Raw genomic sequence first — 22,009 nt, 5'->3', positions numbered from 1 at the left:
GCAAGCACTCATCTAGCTTTTGTGTTATCCTTTCATGGATCCCTCCCCGCTTCTTCATCCAATAACCTTGGACCCCATCTAGTCCTGGGTTCTTCCAATTTGCTTAACTGCTTTTTTATAATTTCTGTAGTTATCTTCATGTCTTCTTGGACTTCTATATTTCTTAACCTGTCTTGGATTTCATACAGCCACTCCGCGTCATCATTATACTCTTATACTCTACAGGTTGGTTCCAAATCCCTCTCCAGAATACCTTGCTTTCCTCTGCATCTGGTATCATTGTTACGTGTATTTTCCCATCTCGTTCTTGAAACAGTTTCTTCTGATTTGCTTCAAACAATCTGTTGTGCCTGAACTGTATATTTCTTTTGTCATATCCTTCCAGTTTTGCTTTGATTGCCACTACTCTTTGTTTCAATTCTTCCAGTATCATATCATAGCCTTTATCTCTTATTCTATAAGTTTTTTCTAGCATTATTCTTCTGGTTTCGTTCTGCAATTCCCCTCTTCCTAATTTATCAACATGTCCTAAATGTCTTTTTAACTTTGTTTCTCACAAATTCGTCTACGGTTGTATGGTGCTTTACGTCCTGTTTGTTCTTTTCTTTTGTATCCAACTCTATCTGCAGCAATCATAGCTGTAGCCCAAATAATCTTAGTTTCAGTTATATTTCGCGTCTGGAATAGCCCAAGGACCAAATCTATCTTTTCGGTTTCAACTTGGAGGTTGTGCCGACCAATGTATCCCAGGTTGCGTCGATCAATGCATCTCAGGATCAGCTTGGTCCTGGTCTTCCCTAATATATCAACACAGCATCCTCACTATGTCCTGTTGGTCATCATCGTATTCTTGTGATAGAGCTCTTTCTATTACTTTTGCTTCATTTCCTGAGAATGCATTTACATTTACGCTTTGCTCTACGTCTTGACTGTCGCCTTTCATTTTTTCTGTTCTCACTGGGAACGTTATCTGTTGTAGTTTTTCTGTCTTCTACTTTGCTGTTTATCTCTTCTATTTCCATATCTGTTAATCACCCTTTTGGCCTTATTATTCTTGCCTGGTCGGCTAACCGTTGCTCACTTGTTTCGAAGAGTCCTAACTCATTCCATTTTACCTTCATTCGTTGTCGGAATCCCCTTCTGTTGGGTTCACTCCTGATCCAGTATTCAATTACCGTTCGGCTTGCCTCCTTATCTCACTTTCTTCTCTGCCTCTGCTTTTGTGTACAAGCAGTCTGTTGATGACAACAGGGCCTGCGCTGCTCAACCACAGGGTACCTGCCGAGCGAAAGGCTTTCACCTTTGGTTTCAACCTCATTAACACCATTATTTGATACATTTGTATTAGACATTTTCACTCAACATTGAGGTTTGTGTTTTAAGGTTCGCCACCAACCATTATTTTTATCGAGACACTATCTCTCGTAAGACTGTCAACCAAGACTGCAGAGCTCTCACTACCCATAAGTCGGGCCAGTTCCCTTCGTATTTCTATGTGTAGGGGACCATGATTATGATTCTCACTAAGAGACAGGTTAGCGTCATTATCATTATTATTATTTGTATTGGCGTTTTTGTTGTGTGTGTGTGGCCAGAAAAGAAAACATTACAATCGTTATTATTATTGTTATTATTATTATTATTATTATTATTATTATTATTATTATTATTAATATTATTATTATTATTAATATTATTATTATTATTATTATTATTATTATAAGAGAAAGAAATTTATAGCACAACTCAAAAATAATAATTTCTTTCATAAAATCAATTTTATTTAATATACTTATGGTTTTAGCGGGATGCCTCTACAAAGGAAAATATTATGCAGAAAAAAGCGTTTGGAACGATGGATGCCAACTACAATGTACCTGCCAAAATGGTACATCTGGGATGTATGAATGTCATCAAAGGTAAAACATTATCATTCTCTACTCTAATGGAAATATTCATTAATGTAAGATTTCCCATTCATATTTTGGTCTGAAAAATAACAACATAATTCATATTCTCTTATTACTGTTTTTCTCATTATTTCTCTCTTAATATAAATTCTTCGATGTAAATTTTTCGAATACCATATTTAATATCCAACAGTTGTCTTTTCTGAAACAGTAATGTGATATGAATTGACTATAAGAACCCACTGCAGTATATGATGATATTAGTGGAATATTGCATGTTTTTTTTTAATAATGATTGCAATGACTTGAAACGGGAAGTTAAGTTAATATCTATGAATTATAAACATGCACGCACATATATGCGCACATACGCATAAACACATCCCCTGTATATATATATATATATATATATATATATATATATATATTCATAATTAATCAATATAGGGTGGCAAAAAAATTCATAATTAATCAATGTAGAATTAACGACAAAATTCATAATTAACCAGAAAATTCATATATATATATATATATATATATACATATATATATATATATATGTATGTGTATGTGTGTGTGTATGTATATATGTATGTATGTATGTATGTATGTATGTATGTATGTATGTATGGATGGATGGATGGATGGATGGATGGATGGATGGATGGATGGATGGATGGATATGTGGATGGATGTATGCGTGTATGCAAGTGTGGAGGATATATTTTGGTATTTATCAATTTAGGATTATTCATTTGGGATTAGCCAATATTTCGATCTTTGGAAATCTAAATAATGGCAATAAAAGTTAATAACTCTTCGCAAAAGAAAAATAAATAAATATATATAATAAAATTTTTGTAATAATAGCTTAAAAGGTTATGGTTATGTCTCTAGGTAATAATATGACTGCGATAATGCTCATAAAAATTATACGCAGAAGTAAAACTAATAATCAGGTTAATGGTCATAATGATTTCCTCCTTATGCAGGGAAGAACAAAATCATAAAGGGAATTAACCTTATTGTTATATATGTATGACCTCTCGTGAGGCAGCATCAGTGTAAGGAAGGCAAAATGGTACTATTTAGGAATCGAAGAAAACACAAACTCAGATTATTGGGGCTGAGCTCCATTTTAAATTAGTATCTATACAAATTAATAATTCTATTAAATAGTACACTATGAAATTAATTTCTTTCCTAATCGCAAGAGAAATAAATAATTTGCATTTTAGAGTCGAAAGGGTGTCATGGTTTTGACTTATGGTTAATTTACAGCGTCTGTTATCTTCGGAAAGATTTTTAGCTCGCAAAGATTCAATGGAAAGTGAACGGGATTATTTGATGTTCATAGCTTTCATTTGTGTACTAGCGCCATTAGTGAAGAGAATGAAATTGAATTGGAAATAAGAAGAGTTCAATTTTTAAATGTCATAGAAGTTCAGCAAGTCAAGTTCTGTTTCGTAGCATCTATTTTGTTATTGACTTAAAATTGAAGGATGTCAAAAGAAAATGAGGTTTGATATAAGTTCATTTCGACAGCGAACTAGATACGAGCATTTACTCATGTTTATTTATGACATTGCACAGTAATAATGTAATAAGTACATCAGGTGCCATTGTTACTCAGTCGATGGTCAAGAATAACGCCATGAGAATATTTATACATGAGGTACGTTGATGATTCAATCGTGATCGTAAATAACAACCTTATTTTAGTAAACAAATTGGATGTAGTTCAAAACATTTAAAAAACTTATTTTGCACTCCATCATTTCTCTATATATTTCACATTTCTCTATATTAATGAAAATAAAGTGCATTATAAAAATTTCAAGCACTAACGAAATTTAAAGAAAAGTCGAATCTTTATAAGTATAAGATAATTTCCCTTTTCGAATAAAACAGGTACTTGAAATTAAATAACACTACACTACTCTCTTATAATAATGCGATGCTTAATATATTCATTGGAGGGAAATTTGTCCATTACATAAACGTAGAATAATAGAAGTAAATGAATAAGCTAGAGATCGTTTGCATCAATAAATAGTAAATACAAACAACTCAGAAAGCAGTATAAGTTAGTTTACCGCGAGGAAGAGACGCTGTCTGACATTTCGGGTAGGGTTCTTCCTCCGATTGAAGGTCTTGCCAGAAACGTCAGATTTCTTTTCTTCCACCCAAATAACTAACTTATACGATTTTGTCAAATTTTTTCTACTCACTTTCAATTTTGTTTAATAAAGCAGAAGGTTACATATTTATTGAGAAAAGGAATGTAGAGTTTGGGATTGTAGAAGAGCTTTAGGAATGCAGTTTCTATAATTATTAAATGATAGATCGATCATAATTCTATATGGCATAAAAAAATAACATCTAAAATTCTTTTATTGTCTTTTCTGTCAGGTGCCCCATTTTTGAAGACCTTCCCAATGATTGCCGACTTGTTGATTTCCCAGGCGAACCATGCTGTGTTATTCCAGAGTGCAATTCCACTCATACCATTATACCAAAATATGGTAAACCCAAGAAAGGAAAAGGAAAAGTTACAAGTGATCCTAAAGGTGTGGTAATGCTTTTTATGCGAATAATAAATATTGTTTTTAGTCTAGACATAATTTAACCTTATACTCTGCTGAATATTTGTTCATCTGTAAATGTAGTATTTAGAATGATTGACTTCATAAGACGCATATTTTAATGTCGATTTTGTTTTAAATTGCATTCATGGTGAAATCTAAGGTTAGTGCTTCAAGTGTAAGTAACTTTCGTCGGTTAATATAAATGTAAAGTTCAAGAACTTGTGGACAGTGAGTAAGATACTATTGATTTCTTTTGCTTTCTTGACAAGGCCAAGTTTTCCGATTGAACATACTATGGCGTGTTACTGCCTATATTACCATAATTTTTGGACAATGTGTCATGTTTTTGGCACATCATTTTCATTTAAATCGGTTACAGATCGGTGTCAAAGTAAACTCAACAGAAATAATCAGCATATGGAGCAAGTGAGATAAATCTCTGCATAATTTCACCAATAATAATGACAACACTGAGGACAGCTAGCTACTAGCGTGGAGGCGCAATGGTCCAGTAGTTACGGCAGCGGACTCGCAGTCGTAAAAACGCAGTTTCAATTCCCAGACCGGACATTGTGAATGTTTATTGAATAAAAACACCTCCGGTCCACGACGCTCCGGCGGAGGGTGGTGGTGAACCCCGCTGTACTCTTTCACCACACTCTTTCTTCCTACTTCTGCCACAAAGCAGAGGAACCATGGTGTAACCCACTATGGTGTGGTAAACTTTCACACCCTAGTCTAGATTGCGAATCCTCTGTACCCCAGGATGGTTCAGCTCTCCACCCGTTAAAAGCCACCGTTTACGGAATAAGGATAACAACGTAGCTTTCGCGCCCGTGCAACCACCAGTCTATCGCGTGTGGTGGGTGAATCTTCAAGTTGCCACAAGCATTTTTAGTAGCTTAGAGTAGGCTCGAATTAAAGATTGTTCTTTGTGGCTAATGGCGGGAGTCCTGATTGGAAGAAGAAGAAGAAGAAGAAGAAGAAGAAGCTACTAGCACACTTGTGACAATGTCAGTTTGCAATCTGTGAAATCAACGGTTCGTATCTCTACACGGGCATTACATTGTGACCTTAGACTACAGTTCATAGCAATGTGATCTTAGAAACATCATTCCCTTTCTAGGAATATTCCTTGGCTGTAACTACTGCCCTTAATGAAGCATAGCTCAACACCATATGAAGACTATACATGCAGTATAAAGTAGACACTATATACGTAGAAAATGAATATATATAACTGTTAATGTTTTTGCTGCTGTTCCCTCCTCTATAGAACATCTGTGATTGAGCAGAACTATCACCAAATGCATTCGAACCACGACTACTCTGTACTTTTTGTATCACGTACTGTAATGTTCAACGTGACTTCAAGACATGGTTGTGAACTATGATTGTATGATGTGGAAGTATGTACCTAAGTTGATGATCATCTGGTTAGTTACTGTGGATATGTGTAAGATGAACATTTGCTGTATGGATACCAGAAGTAGAGGCATAATGACGAGAGTAGGATGAAGTGGAAAGGCTAGGCGGTAATCATATAAATTACCGAGAGAAGTCAGAAATTTTGACTGTTACCTAAATGTTAATATAGGGTCGAAAAAAATGGTTCAGTGTATTTGAAGAAAAACACTGTCAGTCAGGGATAACGCTAAGACAGATCACAAAACGAAATGATTTATCTGCGATACTGATGAGAAAATAATGAGATAGAGACAAGAAAAATTGTGATTTGAAGTCACTTAGGAGGACAACTTGGGGAGAAAAGCAAATTATAATGCAGGTTGTGTGTAAGAAAATTCAGAGAGAGGCAGTGATGGCTATTTTGAGAATAGAGAAGAGATAATTTCAACCACAAAACCACAATGACCAGTAGCCTTTAGAGAAGAGATAATTTCAACCACAAAACCACAATAACCAGTAGCCTTTAACACTAATGTCTAAATCAGAACATTGAGTGTTAGGGACATGGACTTCTGTGGAAACGAAGAGGGCTCCTTTCGAAAAGATCTTGAAATGTAGAGCATTTTGAGGATAGAAGTTAGAAATCTTGGTTACATAATTTGTTTTAGAGAAGGATAAATGATTCGGTTTACTTGTCAGTATGTAATGATGGTTATGACCAATGTTTGTCTGAAGCTTTTGGATAAGTGTGTGGTGAAAGAAAATCTTCTAGATTTATTAAAAAATATTTTGGTATGGCTGTAAGATGTGATGAGTGTATAGTAATTCTTCTTGCTATGAGCAAATTCCTACTTACTTTCACTTCCAACAATACCCGCTCCTACGGAGATTATATCACCATTTATTTCACCCAAACTTTCCACATCCAAAACCTGATCTATTCACCACATCTCACTAAAATCTAGTTGACTCCTTATCAGTAAATAGAAAACATCTTACAATGGGGACTATGCCAATCTTGTCTCCTTCTGCAGCAAATATCACTGTATGCATTTAGAAAACATTATCACACTGTACTGATATGCGTAAACAATGGGACTAAAATCGCCATGAATACTTGTTGAATTTCCACTACAACTGTAGATTTCTTCTGGCGAAAACAAATGCTCAACGTAGCAAAGATTCCAATTCCAAAACTAGTCTAACACTTCAGATTCAGAAAATGCCTTACTTCCATCCTCACCCACCCACAGTTTCTTATCCTTTACAAAGAGACTACTGCTCACACAACTGTGATATTGACAAAGTTACTCGCATCAAAGACGCGACGGACGTCTAGAATATATTCAAAGATATTTTCATTGACTGATTTATATAAATTCACACAGAGACACTAGTCTCTGGTCACGGATATGATGTCTGTTATTGTTATATAAAACCATACACATTCTCAATCTGCGACCTTCAGATACGCTGTCCCCAATCTGTGCTTTTATCATTGATGCTACAAATGCGTCTGGTTTCCAGGATCTGGTTGATATCCTGCCAGCACCCCCTAAGGTACTCCTGGTTTACTCATTTCTTTTCCTCTCTGCTTCTCATATTCGCAGTAACAGCTACGCCCACAGCTTCATCCCTCTGGAATGTACGCCCTGCTCATACTTTTTGCCTAACAAAAACTAACGATAAAATGAAGAAAATAGAAAGAACTACTCATGCCCTCACGCTTAGACTCTACTACGTCTATCACTTTTATATAGTTAGCAAACAGGCACGAGCGTGACTGCGTGGTAAGAAGTTTGCTTCCCAACCACACGATTCCGAGTTCAGTTCCACATGACTATGTAGCGACACTATAATAGGAATAGAGAGGATGTGAAGTAGTGTGTCAACGAACTGTATATTTTCAAACTGTAGGTTTATTCCGATTTCTTGCAACAAAGTCAACTCTCTTAAATTCACTTAGGTATGGCGATAATATATCGACCTTAAATCTCCGTTTTCTATGTGCAATAATGTATTTCAACATATCCTTTTCGTACTGCTGTCGCTGGTGGTGCTGGTGGTGCTGGTGCTGGTACTGATACTGCTTCTAATGTTATCTATCATAATTACCATAAATTGAGCCATGTCCGAAACAACTGTCGTATATGATGAATTTACATGATATTTAACCTTTAGCATCCGCTCTCTGAAATTACAGAAGAACGGTACAAATAAGGTAAATAAAGATATTTCAGAGGATATCTAGAATATTGGCTCTGAAACTGAAAGCAGGGATGCATATATGCATACATACACACACACACACACACACATACATACATACATACATACATACATATATATATATATATATATATATATATATTATATATATATATATATATATATATATATATATATATACATACATATATACATTGCGTGTGGACAGTATTTGAGGAAGCATGTATTTTTAGTCATTATATTATTTCAAGGCGGCGGCAAGCTGGCAGAATCGTTACCACGCTGGGCAAAATGCTTCGCAGTATTTCGCCCGTCGTTATGTTCAGAGTTCAAATTCCGCCGAGGTCGACTTTACCTTTCATTCTTTCGGGGGGGGGGGGCGAAAAATTAAGTGCCAGTTACACACTGGGGTCGATGCAATCGACTCATCCCGTCGCCCACAATGTCAGGCCTTGTACCTATAGTAGAAAATATTATTTGACTAACTTTTATTGAACCTCTATTTCAGAAAATAACAATGACAGACCCTATACTTAGTAACGAAATGAAAAAGCATGCTGTGATTGAGGCTTTGTAGGATAAGCCTGGTAATTTAGAAATTTCTCGTTTTCTGAAAGTTGCTTGGTCTCCTGTACACAAGATTCGGCGTGAGTTAGTGAAAGAAGATGGAAGTGTATTACCTGTATCAAACGTGCAAAATATTCCAAACGCTCTGATTCTATCGGAACACCTGAATTTATTCAAGAAGTTAAGCAAGACAATCGAAGACCATCCAGGAATATCAATGAGGTCAATTGTAAAAAGATTTCGCTTGTGAGAAAAAAACAATCAGAAATGTGCACGAAGACATCAGATACAAATCCTACGCGATGTCAATAAAAAACAAAAGACCGTTTAATCAGATCGAAAGAAACTTTTGAACAAAGTTAAAACTTCATCAGAAGATGGTGGGATTTAGGTTTTCTCAGATTAGAAAACCTTTGACCAGGATCAGAAAACTAACAGAAGGAATGACAGAGGGGTATGTGCAGACCCTTGTGATGTTCCAAAAGTAATGCACAGAAAATTTCCTGCAAGTATCATAGTTTTGGGTGTTGTTAGGAATGAAGGACATGTGAAGCCTCCTCACTTTTTTCAACAAGGCCTCAGGACGAATACTGCTGCGTATATTGAGGTTCTGGATAAAGTTGTTAATCTTTCGATCAACAGAGTATGCAATGGAAGGCCTTCTGTCTTTCAACAAGATTCTGCACCATCATACAAGGCTCAAATGACACAAGAACGGATGGCCAACAATTTGCATGATCACACCACCCCCTACATTTGGCCTCCTAATTCTCCAGATCTCAATTCGCTGGACTATGCATGAAGCATCGTTAAGAAAAATTTCAATGAATACTCCCATAGCACCGAAATGTTTTGAAAGCCGCTATAGTTCGAGTTATGTGCGGTATGGACAAGGACCATTTAATCCGAGCTCGTAAACAATTTCGACCCCGCGTAGAGGCAGTTATTGATGCTTATGGTAGTTTTATTGAATGAAATTATTAAATTGATTATTTAACTTTATGTTATTTTCATAAAAATACAGGTTTAGCACCTGCACGTAATTCTTTATGCCACACCGTACGTATTGTGTGTTTTGTTAATTCACTTTCACGAGCTGCCTGACGCATTGGTTTTTGCGGGCTGCTATTAAACATTTCCTACACTGTTGCCATGTTCTCCGCTGATCGTGATGTGGTTGGACGGCCACTTCTTGCATCGTTCACAGAGCCCATTCCCATCAGCTTTGCATGACAACTTATTATTGTCTCCGGACCTAGTTTTGCATGCTTAGCTTTCCTTGTACGCCACCGCCTCTGAATCAAAACAATGGAATTCCACACTTCATAGCATGCTGCTATCTTAGCTCACTTCTGAATAGTAAAGCGGCAGACCATCTGGAAAATAAGAAATAAGACAATAAGAAAATTAAACATCCCCATAAGTGTTGTCTGTCTAAAAATAATTTCGTCATGCCTTCAGTGATACTAAAAATTCTATAAGCAATTTCTAATGCTTGGTTACTTTAGACCCACTCTGTACATATTATTATTATTATTATTAGAAAATAAATAGTATGGTATACACCTCGTGGCTTACCGGTAAAGCACGTTCACATTTAGTGTTCTTTGGGTATTTGATTAATGAAAGAGACGGAAAATGGAAGATGCGAGAATGTTTATTCATTACTACACTTGTTTCGATCCATTTAGCATAGATCTCTCACAGGTGGGGATACTGAACACTGGTTTAGGAGTATCCGTCGGTGTAGATGTGCTTCTTCCTTTGATTACAAGATGTATCTCGTTAATATATATATGTATATGTATGTATATATATATATTGTCAATCACGTACACGTATTTACATACATAAGTTTCTATATATAAAAGATTGTCTAAAGCTAATATATTTTGGAAATGCTTATTAATCGGTAGTTTATTATTACTAAAGCAGAATTGCATATTCGCAGACTTACCTATATTCTCAAAATAAGTTGTCGAAGTCTGTAAGTAAATAACTTTCCACAATGATCTTCATCTTCGACCACATATATCTTAATGGTAAATAGGCTTCAAAATATTTGTCTACGCTGTTCTTCCTAAATTAAGAATACACACACACACACACACACACACACACACACACGTATTAATTCTCAACTGTTATTTAGCTTGTGAGATATAATTGCTTTTCTTCTTTTTAATACTAATAGCAATATGCAATTGTTGTGTATTTCAGGTGGTTGTGTTTATACTAACGGCAAGAAATACAAAAAAGGCGAAACCTGGTTAGATGGTTGTGATTATTCTTGTGTTTGCACTAATGAAGAGAGTGGTGCCTATATTTGCGAAAGGAGGTAAATTTTATATTATAATAATATTCTATGATAATTAAATTTTGAAACATTGCTAAATTTAGACATATTTACAAAATAGTTAAATAATATTATTGTCTCTCATATTTGAAAAGCCAAAAAAAAAAATCAAATGAAGAAAATGTACACATCTAAGATTGCATATATATTTCTATATTCCGAAATTTTGGTTTATTAAGTAAATCTAAATTAAATTTTCAACTTCCACAATAACATTTCTTTGTTTATTACTTCTGTTTGGCTAGTGTCGAAATATTTTGAATAATATATCTCATTATCCTGTGCTTTGAGATTTGTGTTGATTTATGCAGAGCTTAGTGGAGACACGCACAGATTAATGTAAATGTGGGCTGAATTTGGGATTGCATTTTATGTAACTAAAAAAATTAAGCAAAAGTTATTCTGCAATAGATTGGTGTACGTTGCTTCGTAAAATATATACCAGTTAGACACTGGGGTCGATGTAATCGACTTACTTACTTCCCTGAACTTGTAGGCCCTGTGCCAAAATTTGAAACCAATGCTTAAAACATCTACTAAGGAGGCGAACTGGCAGAACCGTTATGACGCCGGGCCAAATGCTTAGCGGCACTTCGCCCGTCTTTACGTTCTGAGTTCTAAATATGCCGACATTTCCTCAGAGTCGATAAAAATAATAAGTACCAGTTGAACACTGGAGTCGATGTAATCGACTTACTGCTTTCCTTGAAATTTCAGGACTTGTGCCTATAGAAGAAAGGATTACATAAAAATCTACTATATCTCTTCTAACGCACACACACACACACACACACACACACACACACACACACACACACACACACACACACACACACTCACATAAATAACTATTGTGGAAGCAATGAGCAATAACAAAACCAAAAAGAAAACACTGCAGAGACATGTTTTAATAAATGATGTATTAGTTTAACGCCCAAAAAGTATGCGAAACACTAAAAGTTTCAGTTGCTAACTGTTCAACAGGGAGTAAATATAGACGAAAAGTAATGGTGTGTTAAACAGTAATAGTGGTTGAGAAGATTACATATAAACATAAGTGGTATAATAATAATAATCATATATATATATATATATATATTGAAAGATAGTTATGGTCAGTCTATGGGGTTACTCTGGGTTTCACGTCCATACAGCGTTTAACTTTACGGCATTTTTTCAGACCTTAATGGCCGGTAACCTATAACCTCTTCTATTGGGAGTAATTACTCTACTACTCCACAGAGTGTGCTTACGATTTTCTTAAGAAAAGATTTGTTTGTCTATGTTATGTGTAGAGTTTATGAATGAATGATTCAACAAGTAGAAAAAACTAAGGGGCGGTAATTAGTGATCGTTATTATTATGGAGAGTTAATTGTTCATCTTTCGGTGGTGGGGGGTGCAACACATATACACAAAAATTTAATGATGGGTACGTAATCGTGAATTAAAATATACATAAAGATCAAAGTTAGTTATGCGTGCATATTTGGAGGTGTTTTGTATTTTTCGATGAATAAATTTTCTTTATTGAAACGTTCTTGTATAGAAATTGTGTATTTGCACTGGCAGAAGGGGAAAACTGTGAAATTTGGTTTGATGTTACCTGCACATTTCTCTATACGTTCACTTAAAGGAATCTGTCTGCATTGCGGGAACCGGATCTGCTCTTTATGTAGAGTGGTTCTCCATCTTCATGTCATACACGTCTGTCCTATATAGTGATATCCACAACACAAGCAGTTTGTAACATAAATTATATTCTCAGAAACACAAGTAAAGTTGGTTTTAATTGTGAACCTCTCTCCATGTATGAAAACGAAATTCGAACATTCAAGTAGATTGGGGCATGTTCCACAGTTTGGGCTTGTGATTAGGGAAAACGAAACCGGTCGACAAACGCAATATAAAATAATGTTAAAAGTATGTTAAAACTATGTAAAGTATGTGCATTTTCCTTTTTTAATTTATATATATACTACATTTTCTCATATATATATATGATATTCCACTGATTCTCTTCATCTCCTCTAATATATAAGTTACAGTGATTCTAATACTTGTAATATCTACTGCAGTTTTTCTAAAACTACTTGCATATGCTATAGTTGATCAATTATATATAACACCCTTCGGGTGAATTCTATCTGTAATTCAAAAGGTACAGCCTTGTCGTACATTGGATTTTATTGAGTTTGCCTGAGAATTAAGTTGAAGGTACTTGTGTCTGCGAAAATCTCAGTCACGTACAGGTTAATTGTGAAGCAGATAATTCACTTGATAAAACAACTGAATTCTTGTCGTCAAACGACGCTGATCAACCAATTTCTCGGCAGCAACTGATATATATATATATGTATATATATATATATATATATATATATATATATATATATACATACATACATACAAATCAGCCCATTGGAAATTGTTAGATATCGCTTATCACAATGCACGTCACTGGTCACAATGCACTTCGCGTCATCTTAGCTTGCATCCCAGGGTTACCCATTTACAGCTGAAAGGAACACCGTGAAATGAAGCGTTTTGTTCAAGAACACAACACGCAGCAGGTTTGAGAATCGAAACCACAATTTCACGATCGAGAGCGTAACACCTCTAACCGCTAGATCACGTGCCTTCAAACATACATGCACAGAAATGGAAACTAGATATATTGTGAAAACCAAATAGTGGAATCAGTATGGTTACAAACGATCAATCACACTGTTGCTTGGGAACAGTATCGTGTAACTCCTCCTGCATTGTGTCATTTTAAGTAATATATATTATCTTAAATGATTATAATTATTAAAAACAAAGAAAAACGAGTACAATGTAATTTGAAAAAAATATGATAAATTTGTACGGAATGTAGTTTTCAGCTTGTCTTTATGCTTCTAATTTAGATGTCCATATATGGGAAGACCTCCGAAAGGGTGCCGAATTGTTCGTGACGTAGACGATGATTGCTGCAACACGCTTCAATGCTTACCTTCAACTGCTATCCCCGACCTTTCAACACCAATGCATGTCCCAGGTATCTTAAAATTCGTTCTTACAGGCTTTCGTTTCTTTTTTTCTTTAATATTATTGCATTTATAGACAAATTTCAGTCCCGAAACGAACGACATTTTGCCGATGAACCTGTCAGCTTTTTATTACGTCACTGGAACAGTTACTGAACGGATGTGCCACATTTCGTATATTTGATTCTACTTAGAGTACTGCTAAAGCTTTATTACACACTTTGAAGAGATAAATTATAAATATGAGTCAGTAGTTCGATTGGAGGCTTGAAGTCGAAACCAAATGCATAAGTAATGATAATAAATACTGATAGGTAATTCATTACGGGCTTTTAAAACTTAATAATAATAAGATGTAAAGCCATGTTTGTACGGTGGGTAGAAGCAATTGTATCAACTGCAATATAAATTGGTAATTATCTTACTTTGACCGACTAAGAAATAAAGCTGAATTCAGAATGATCTAATTTGAACATTAAGAGACTCAATTTATTACTGAGAAGCATTTTAGTCCACTAGTCTACTCCTGCAAAATTTTCTCCCTCATCATCATAATAGTCCTCTCCTATAGTATAGTATTTGCTGCAGTAAATAATGGTGAAATTGTTCTCTCTTTGATTCACTGAATTGCAGTGCTCTTCAGTTCAAACTGATTTAAAATAGCTTACTATAGTTTTACACCCTTTCTATGTAATGTATTTCTCGTACACTAAACACCATAAGAGCTTAACATTAGAACTAATAAGCCAATCTAGGACACATAATTAGACGAAATAATAGCTACGTAACTTTGCATAACTTTATTATATTAAACTGGCCTCTGTTTTTTTCTCTTATCTTTCTCTCGAGATTTCTCTGTACTCATTTATCAAATTCATTTGATCTCCGTATTGTCCTAGTCAACGAACCAAATACTCCCTCTGGAAATGTTTTTTCATACATCGTAAAAGAATTACGCTCAGTTTCAGAACAGTTGCACTTGGTATGTTACATAGAAACAAAATCTGAAGTAATGTTCTAAAGAGATTACAGTGCTATACAACCATGACGGGTAACTTCCTTTTTTTCATATATCCAGGGAAGTGCTTCTACAAAGGAACTGCATATGCTGAAGGAGCCCAGTGGAATGATGGCTGCAGCAAATCATGTGTTTGTGAAAATGGAAAGTACGGCTATTACCGATGCCAAGATAGGTAATGAAATTGTTTCTAGTTATATAGTTATTTATCTCTAGGGTTACCATGTTCAAACGCATCTTTTTTCGGTAATTGCTGTCTTTAATGTATTTATTGCTGTTGTACAAATGAACTGTTTGGTTTATTACTGTTGATTGCGTTTAATATATTTCGACTTGCTTGATACAGTGTGTAAGATTTGTTGCTGTTATTATTTTTAACCAAGTCTGGCTCGGCTGAGTAGACCAATGATCAGAGCCGTTTAAGCAGTGACTGCTTCGTTTTATTTTTTCAGGTAAAATTCCGTAGTCCGAAGTGTTGCGTAATTTTTTTAAAGACAATTGGATGTAATTTTAGGAAGAAATTTCGCTGTTATTTTTAGAAACTGACTAATGGCGTAGAGGCTCCCTTATTGGTTAGCAAGGCTCCCTGGTGAGCTGACGCCTTATATGTTAGAACTTATTGCATGAATTTGAAATTCAAGTAACACATTAGATTTCATTTACAGCTCCGATCCTATTCCAAGTCATGAAAGTTGGTAGTATATATAATACGGTCTCCATTTTAAGCTCAATATAATAAACTAACTGTATCTACCGCGCACAGTAACTATAAACAATAAATTACACTGAAGCGGTAGCATAGGCTATGGACAGTGTTAGCGTCAGTGACAGATCATAATACCAGTAGACTGATAATCATGCAAATAATCGGGAAATACATAATGAAATGATAATAATCAATTATATCTTTCTCTAGTCAAAAAGTGCCAATTCTGACAGAAATCTTCATTAATGCATTGCTGTCTTAGTAACCGATCTCCAAGATCGAAGTCGAAATCCATCAAGTTTCAGCAAGTGATTGAATTATTTTCATCGATTCATAATTTCGCATTATTATTTTTTTATTAGTGTTTTTCTATTTGAATTGAAATTTAAAATTCCTGTTGATAAAGAGAAAAACGTTCCAATTTATTTATCGCTCATCTTCAGATTGGAAATTTCTCTAGTTTACCAATTTAAAATTTCAAGCTGAAGAACATGAAAACAAACTTTAATAGAAACTTCCTTCCTGAAAACACCAAACAAAACAACGTAAACAATATTATTCTTCAAACATTTCTCAACTACACATTATAATACCAATAAAGATTAAAAAAAACAAAACTTAATAAATTTTCGAATAATGGAGAAATAGATTTATCTTATTAGCTATTGTTTCTATATATTGTATATTTTTGCAGACGATAAGCGAATCAATCATCTGAAGAATTCTATATATTGACTTAAATTCCTAACAAACTAATGTTATAGTAAAAAGACCAAATCTTATCATAGAATCTTTTAGGGAAGTTCATAGACATATCAATTTTATATTAGAACAAAAATATACCTGATGATTGAAAGGTATGATTGAGTGGTTACCATTTCGTAATTAGTTATTTGAGTTTCGAGAATATATATATATATATATAAACACACACACACACACACACACACACACAACACACACACACACACACACACACATATATATATATAATATATATATATATATATATATATATATATATATATATATATATATATATATATATATATATATACATGTGTGTGTGTACAAACTTCTGAATGGTTACAGCTGCTTTCGTGTTGAATTCATACAGTCACGAAAATCAATTTTTGCTTTTTTATGGTGATGGTTTAATCGGAATTATATGTTACTATATTACTATTCCTATATTACCACTAATCTTTGGTGCTTACACTGAAGTACCACTTTATAACTACGTGGATTTAGTCCTTTTGGCCTTGGTAAGAGGCAGTCTGGAGGTGCAATGGCCCAGTGGTTAGGGTAGCGGACTCACGGTTTCGATTCCCAGACCGGGTTTTGTGTGTGTTTATTGAGCGAAAACACCTAAAAGCTCCACGAGGCTCTTGCAGGGGGTGGTGACGATCTCTGTTGTACTCTTTCGCTAAAACTTTCTCTCACTCTCTCTTCCTGCTTCTTGCGTAATGCTGCGTGGACTGGCGTCCCGTCCAGCCGGGGGGAACACATACGCCACAGAAACCAGGAAACCGGGTCCATGAGCCTGGCTAGGCTTGAAAAGGGCGACGAAGAAGCAGTCTAGTGAGCTTTTGTCCATTTATTTGATTCCGACCCTGTAGTCAGAAATGGCACTTGACTTGTGATAGATATTATCTATTATTACCATTTCATTATTTATTTCCCGATTATTCGCATGATCTTGAGTCTACTGGTACTTCTATATTCTTAATTAATTTACTATATTTTTTCGGTGTTTACGGTAAAGTACACCTTCGTGGCTTTGACAAGAGGTAATGCATGAAAGTTTTGTCTAATTGTTTGACGTTCACCCATCTCTCTAGTATATGACCGGTGCTTATTTCGTTTTGTGCTCGTCGGACTAATAGCCGAAAAATATCCTAGATTTATCTGGCCCGTCATTTTCCGTGACATACTCTATCGTTGCATTATCCGATATGTCTTTCTTGTCGAACGATCATGGGCGCGTGAGATGAGGGCAATGTTGCTGCTATTTCCAACAGGCCATGTGACTACGCAGAGGTTACCTTGTTGGCTGGTATTTATTTTATAGGATAGGTAATATTAACAATAGTTAGATTTTAACAGAATTCGAACTCAGAATGAAGAGTGCCGACGCTGAATACTGAAATGTTTTTCAACCTACATTCAATCATCTATGCAGTTTTCGTTGTCATATATCTACTACCATATCGGTTGTAAATAGCATTTTCTCATTTCACTAGTACCAGCTATTATTCTCCTTATACGATATATGTATATGTATGTATGTATGTATGTATGTATGTATGTATATGTATGTATGTATGTCATATTAGTTAGCTATTGTTCGACTCGCCTCAATAACGTATTGTAGAGTGATTTCCGTTGAAATTCAACATAGGATCTTTCTTCTGAAATAAAATAGAATGAAAGTGCGAATTAAATGCTGTGAAATTATTGAATTAATAAAATGTCACGGCCAAAACACGACAAATGTTAAATTTTTTAATATATCATAAATCAATCACGATAGAAGTTCTATAGAGAGATTCAAATCCTTTTCAAAGTAGTAGCTCGCAAACCTTTGTTTTATTCGCATTGCATTTTACAACGAATGAAGATATACAGGGTGACCGTAAATCTACGTACATTGGCAAAAATGTATATTTTCAATAGTTTTTATTCAGCTACATTAATGAATAACATTTTCAACATGGTTTTCACCATTAACGATGCGACGTTCGACGCATTTTACGAGGTTCACATGAACTCGGTATAATGACTCTATACTTCTATTAGTTTAGACACATCCGTTTATCCGGACTTTATGGTCATCCTGTATTGCCACATTTTGCGTACCAACTTCGTAAATATTTTTTAAAATGACATTTATAACATTTAACCTTTAAACAAGATTAAACTCCCGAATATTATAGAATGTTTCGTGTTTCGATAAAAGAAATGTACGAGTAGTTATCAAGAATTTCTATTTAGAATTTTAATAGTAATTTTACACATTTTTATATAGAATTTTAAAAATTATTTTCGTGTCGCAAATAGCTTCATGCTATGGCATCACTCAAGAGACACTGTCATAAGAAATAAAATTATTCTAGTACTTATCTCAGTGTTTCCTTTCCTATTATTTTATTTTATTTATTTATTATTATTTTATAACAAAATATTGCCTATGACATATTTCATCTCCAGTTTAATATATGTATAGTTTACATTAGAGTGCTAAAGTTCATAAGAAGTAAAGAGACTGTAGCGGATACTTCACGGTGTTAAAGAAGCTATTGGGTCTACGTGAGAAGAACAGGGATTTTAGTAGAAGCATAAAAAAACAATGATTCTGAGTTCCTAGCAATTAGCTTTTTAAGTAATTTTCACGGCGTTTCATTGTGTTAATATAGATGCGCAAGCTATTCACACGTGCCATCAAAGTGTACTATGAAACCAGATCCACTAGATTCTAAGTGCTGCAAATTTCCACAATGCGGAGATAATACAACCGTACCAAGTGGATTCCGAGGTTCAAAGAATGGATTTGGAAGAAGTAATGTGCCCACAACTATTTATAAAGGTATATTTTATTTATCTTTATTTCCATATTTTACACATAAAATTTACTCATAAATCATTCCTGTTTATCATCCGCATCTTTGGAATTTTAATCTACTATAATTCATGGCATACATGCAGAACAGCGAGAATCCAATCGATAAATATAGCGTATTTACCCATTTTTAGTAAGTTCCGGCTGATTCGAACGTGAATAACTGATCGCTGTTGTTTTTCGTCAGCAGAGAACACCTCCACTCTTTGTAAGTTATGTGTTCACTGTACACGCGATTAACCAGTGTAAGGGGATTTAAAGACATTGCAGTGTTTCGGTGTAGTTGTGTGTCTTCTCAGTCAAAGATATTCTGCCGGACCAATGAATTTAATAAGAGCACAGGTTACTTATCTTTAAAAACCGGAAGACCGATAATATCTTATGAGATGCACGCAAAATAGTGGGAATCCAAACAATTAGTTAGTGCCAGAGAGGGATAACAATGAATAAAAACAATTGTATTGTATAATTCAGCACATGCATATTAATACAAAAATGTAAGCATAATTTCTTCCTCACTAAACTTATTACTACATCAAGAAATGCTGCGAAACGGCCGCATTTTTCTGCAATGTCAAGAAGTTAAATAAATATATTCACCTCTCATACATCCTAAGTTTTAATGGTTCATATACTCCTCGTTAGATAATATCATCTTCTGGATTTCGACTATATGGACACTCTACATTACATTTCTCTGAATCAGATTACTAAGTTAGTCGATTCCATTAGAGGTTTCTCTGAATCCATATCTAACACTATATATATATATATATATATATATAAACTTACTTGTAAATTGATGCGTGGCATTCAATTAAATAGTATATAGTATATATACATACATAATTTTAAAAAAAACAAGAAAAACAGACAAGAAAAGCAACAACTCGAGGACGTGGTACATGCAAAGTATTAATAAGACGCTCATAGAAGGATAGAAAGGGTATTATATATATATATATATATATATATATATATATATATATATATATATATATATATATATATATATATATATATATATATATTATATATATATATATATATATATACACCTATATATACACACAGACACATATACATATAATATAATATATATATATATATATATATACCTATATACACACACAGAAGCACCTCCACACACATATATCTATCTATCTATCTATCTATTTATCTATCTATATATGTATATATATATATATATATATATATAAATATATATATAAATGATATTTAATATAATTTAAGACCCTTGTGTTTGCTTATATTTGGTTGGTGAATGCCTGGAACGTCTCCTGTAGCTAATATATTTCGTTTTATTGCTCAAGGTGTCTGCATGTACAATTCAAAGGTCTACAAACAAGGAGAGACATGGGAAGACGGCTGTGATTACACATGTGAATGTATTGATGCCAGCAAAAACCAATTTCGATGTCGTCCAAGGTAAGCCTGCTTTTAATATGCATGCACGCACACATGTATATACATACATATATGCACATGTGTGTGTGTATGTTTGCATAGATCTACACGCATTGAGACACAGATATATATGTATCTATCTTTCCTTCCATTTGTCTGTCTATCTGTCTGTCTGTCTGTCTCTCTCTCTCTCTCTCTCTCTCTCTCTCCTTCACTCTGTATATATATATATATAATTGTGTGTGCATGTATATATGTTCATACATACATATCTGTGTGTGTGTGTGTGTAGTTGCATATATTTATGTATTTCTATTTGCATTACGTAAATTTACGTATCTTGTGTAAAATTAATTTTTGTTTTAAATTCCAAGTTAAAGAAAGATAATTAGTTTTCTTTCGATTCAAATTTAGCCTACGGGATATTCTTTAACTAACAAATATCTTCAATTTTGTTTTCTTTTCATTGAAAAATGTTCCAAAAAATTCACCATATCGAAGAACAATGATTTTTTTTCTTTGTGATGAAAAACATATTAAATAACTAATGTGGCAGGAATGGAAATTCTACACAGAAATTTCAGCTAAACTGAACTGAAATTATACTCTACAGTCATATATAATTCATTCTAATTTTGTCTCGAGGCCAGCAATTGACACCAGTGCTAAACAAGCAATCGACCCCCATTGCATGAAAGTCGAACTCGGCAGTATTTTGACCTAGAAGAGAAATTGACAGAAGAAATGTTGCTAAGCATTTAGCCTGGCGTGGTAAGAATTCTAACAGATCGCCGCAGCTTCACATCGTTATATGCAATTCTTTCTGCACTATGGAACAATGCCTGAAAATTTGGAGGAAGAGATTAAGTCAACCCCAATTAAATAATAGGCAAGATCGACCGCTGCAGAATTTGAACTCTGGGCATAAAGACGAAATACCGCTAAATACTTTGCCCGGCGTGCCCACGATTTTGCCCGCTCGTCGCCTTTACATTCTTATATAATGGTTTGAAATTTTGGAAGAATGCCAGCAGTTTTGGAGGGGAAGGGGAATTAAATTACATCGACCCTAATATTTGACTGGTACTTATTATATCGACCCCGGAAGGGTGAAAGGCAAAGTTGACCTCAGTGGAATAGGAACTCAGAACGT

At 34.4% G+C, this 22,009-nt stretch overlaps 1 protein-coding gene across 1 annotated transcript in view; it reads left to right on the top strand.

Annotated features, from left to right (window-relative positions):
• LOC115210527 overlaps positions 1-22,009 on the top strand; it is a 139,410-nt gene that overhangs the window by 88,293 nt on the left and 29,108 nt on the right. Inside the window, exons 22-28 of the mRNA XM_036502240.1 lie at positions 1,805-1,919; positions 4,323-4,480; positions 10,922-11,039; positions 13,966-14,096; positions 15,164-15,278; positions 19,226-19,395; positions 20,763-20,877. Of these exons, the coding sequence (XP_036358133.1) occupies positions 1,805-1,919; positions 4,323-4,480; positions 10,922-11,039; positions 13,966-14,096; positions 15,164-15,278; positions 19,226-19,395; positions 20,763-20,877 (922 nt within the window). The remainder of the gene's footprint in view (positions 1-1,804; positions 1,920-4,322; positions 4,481-10,921; positions 11,040-13,965; positions 14,097-15,163; positions 15,279-19,225; positions 19,396-20,762; positions 20,878-22,009) is intronic.

The sequence above is a fragment of the Octopus sinensis genome, linkage group LG4, assembly GCF_006345805.1.
Source record: "Octopus sinensis linkage group LG4, ASM634580v1, whole genome shotgun sequence".
Lineage (NCBI taxonomy): Eukaryota > Metazoa > Mollusca > Cephalopoda > Octopoda > Octopodidae > Octopus > Octopus sinensis.
The sequence above is the reverse complement of the archived record's forward strand: the minus strand, read 5'-3'. Positions and strand labels throughout refer to the sequence as shown.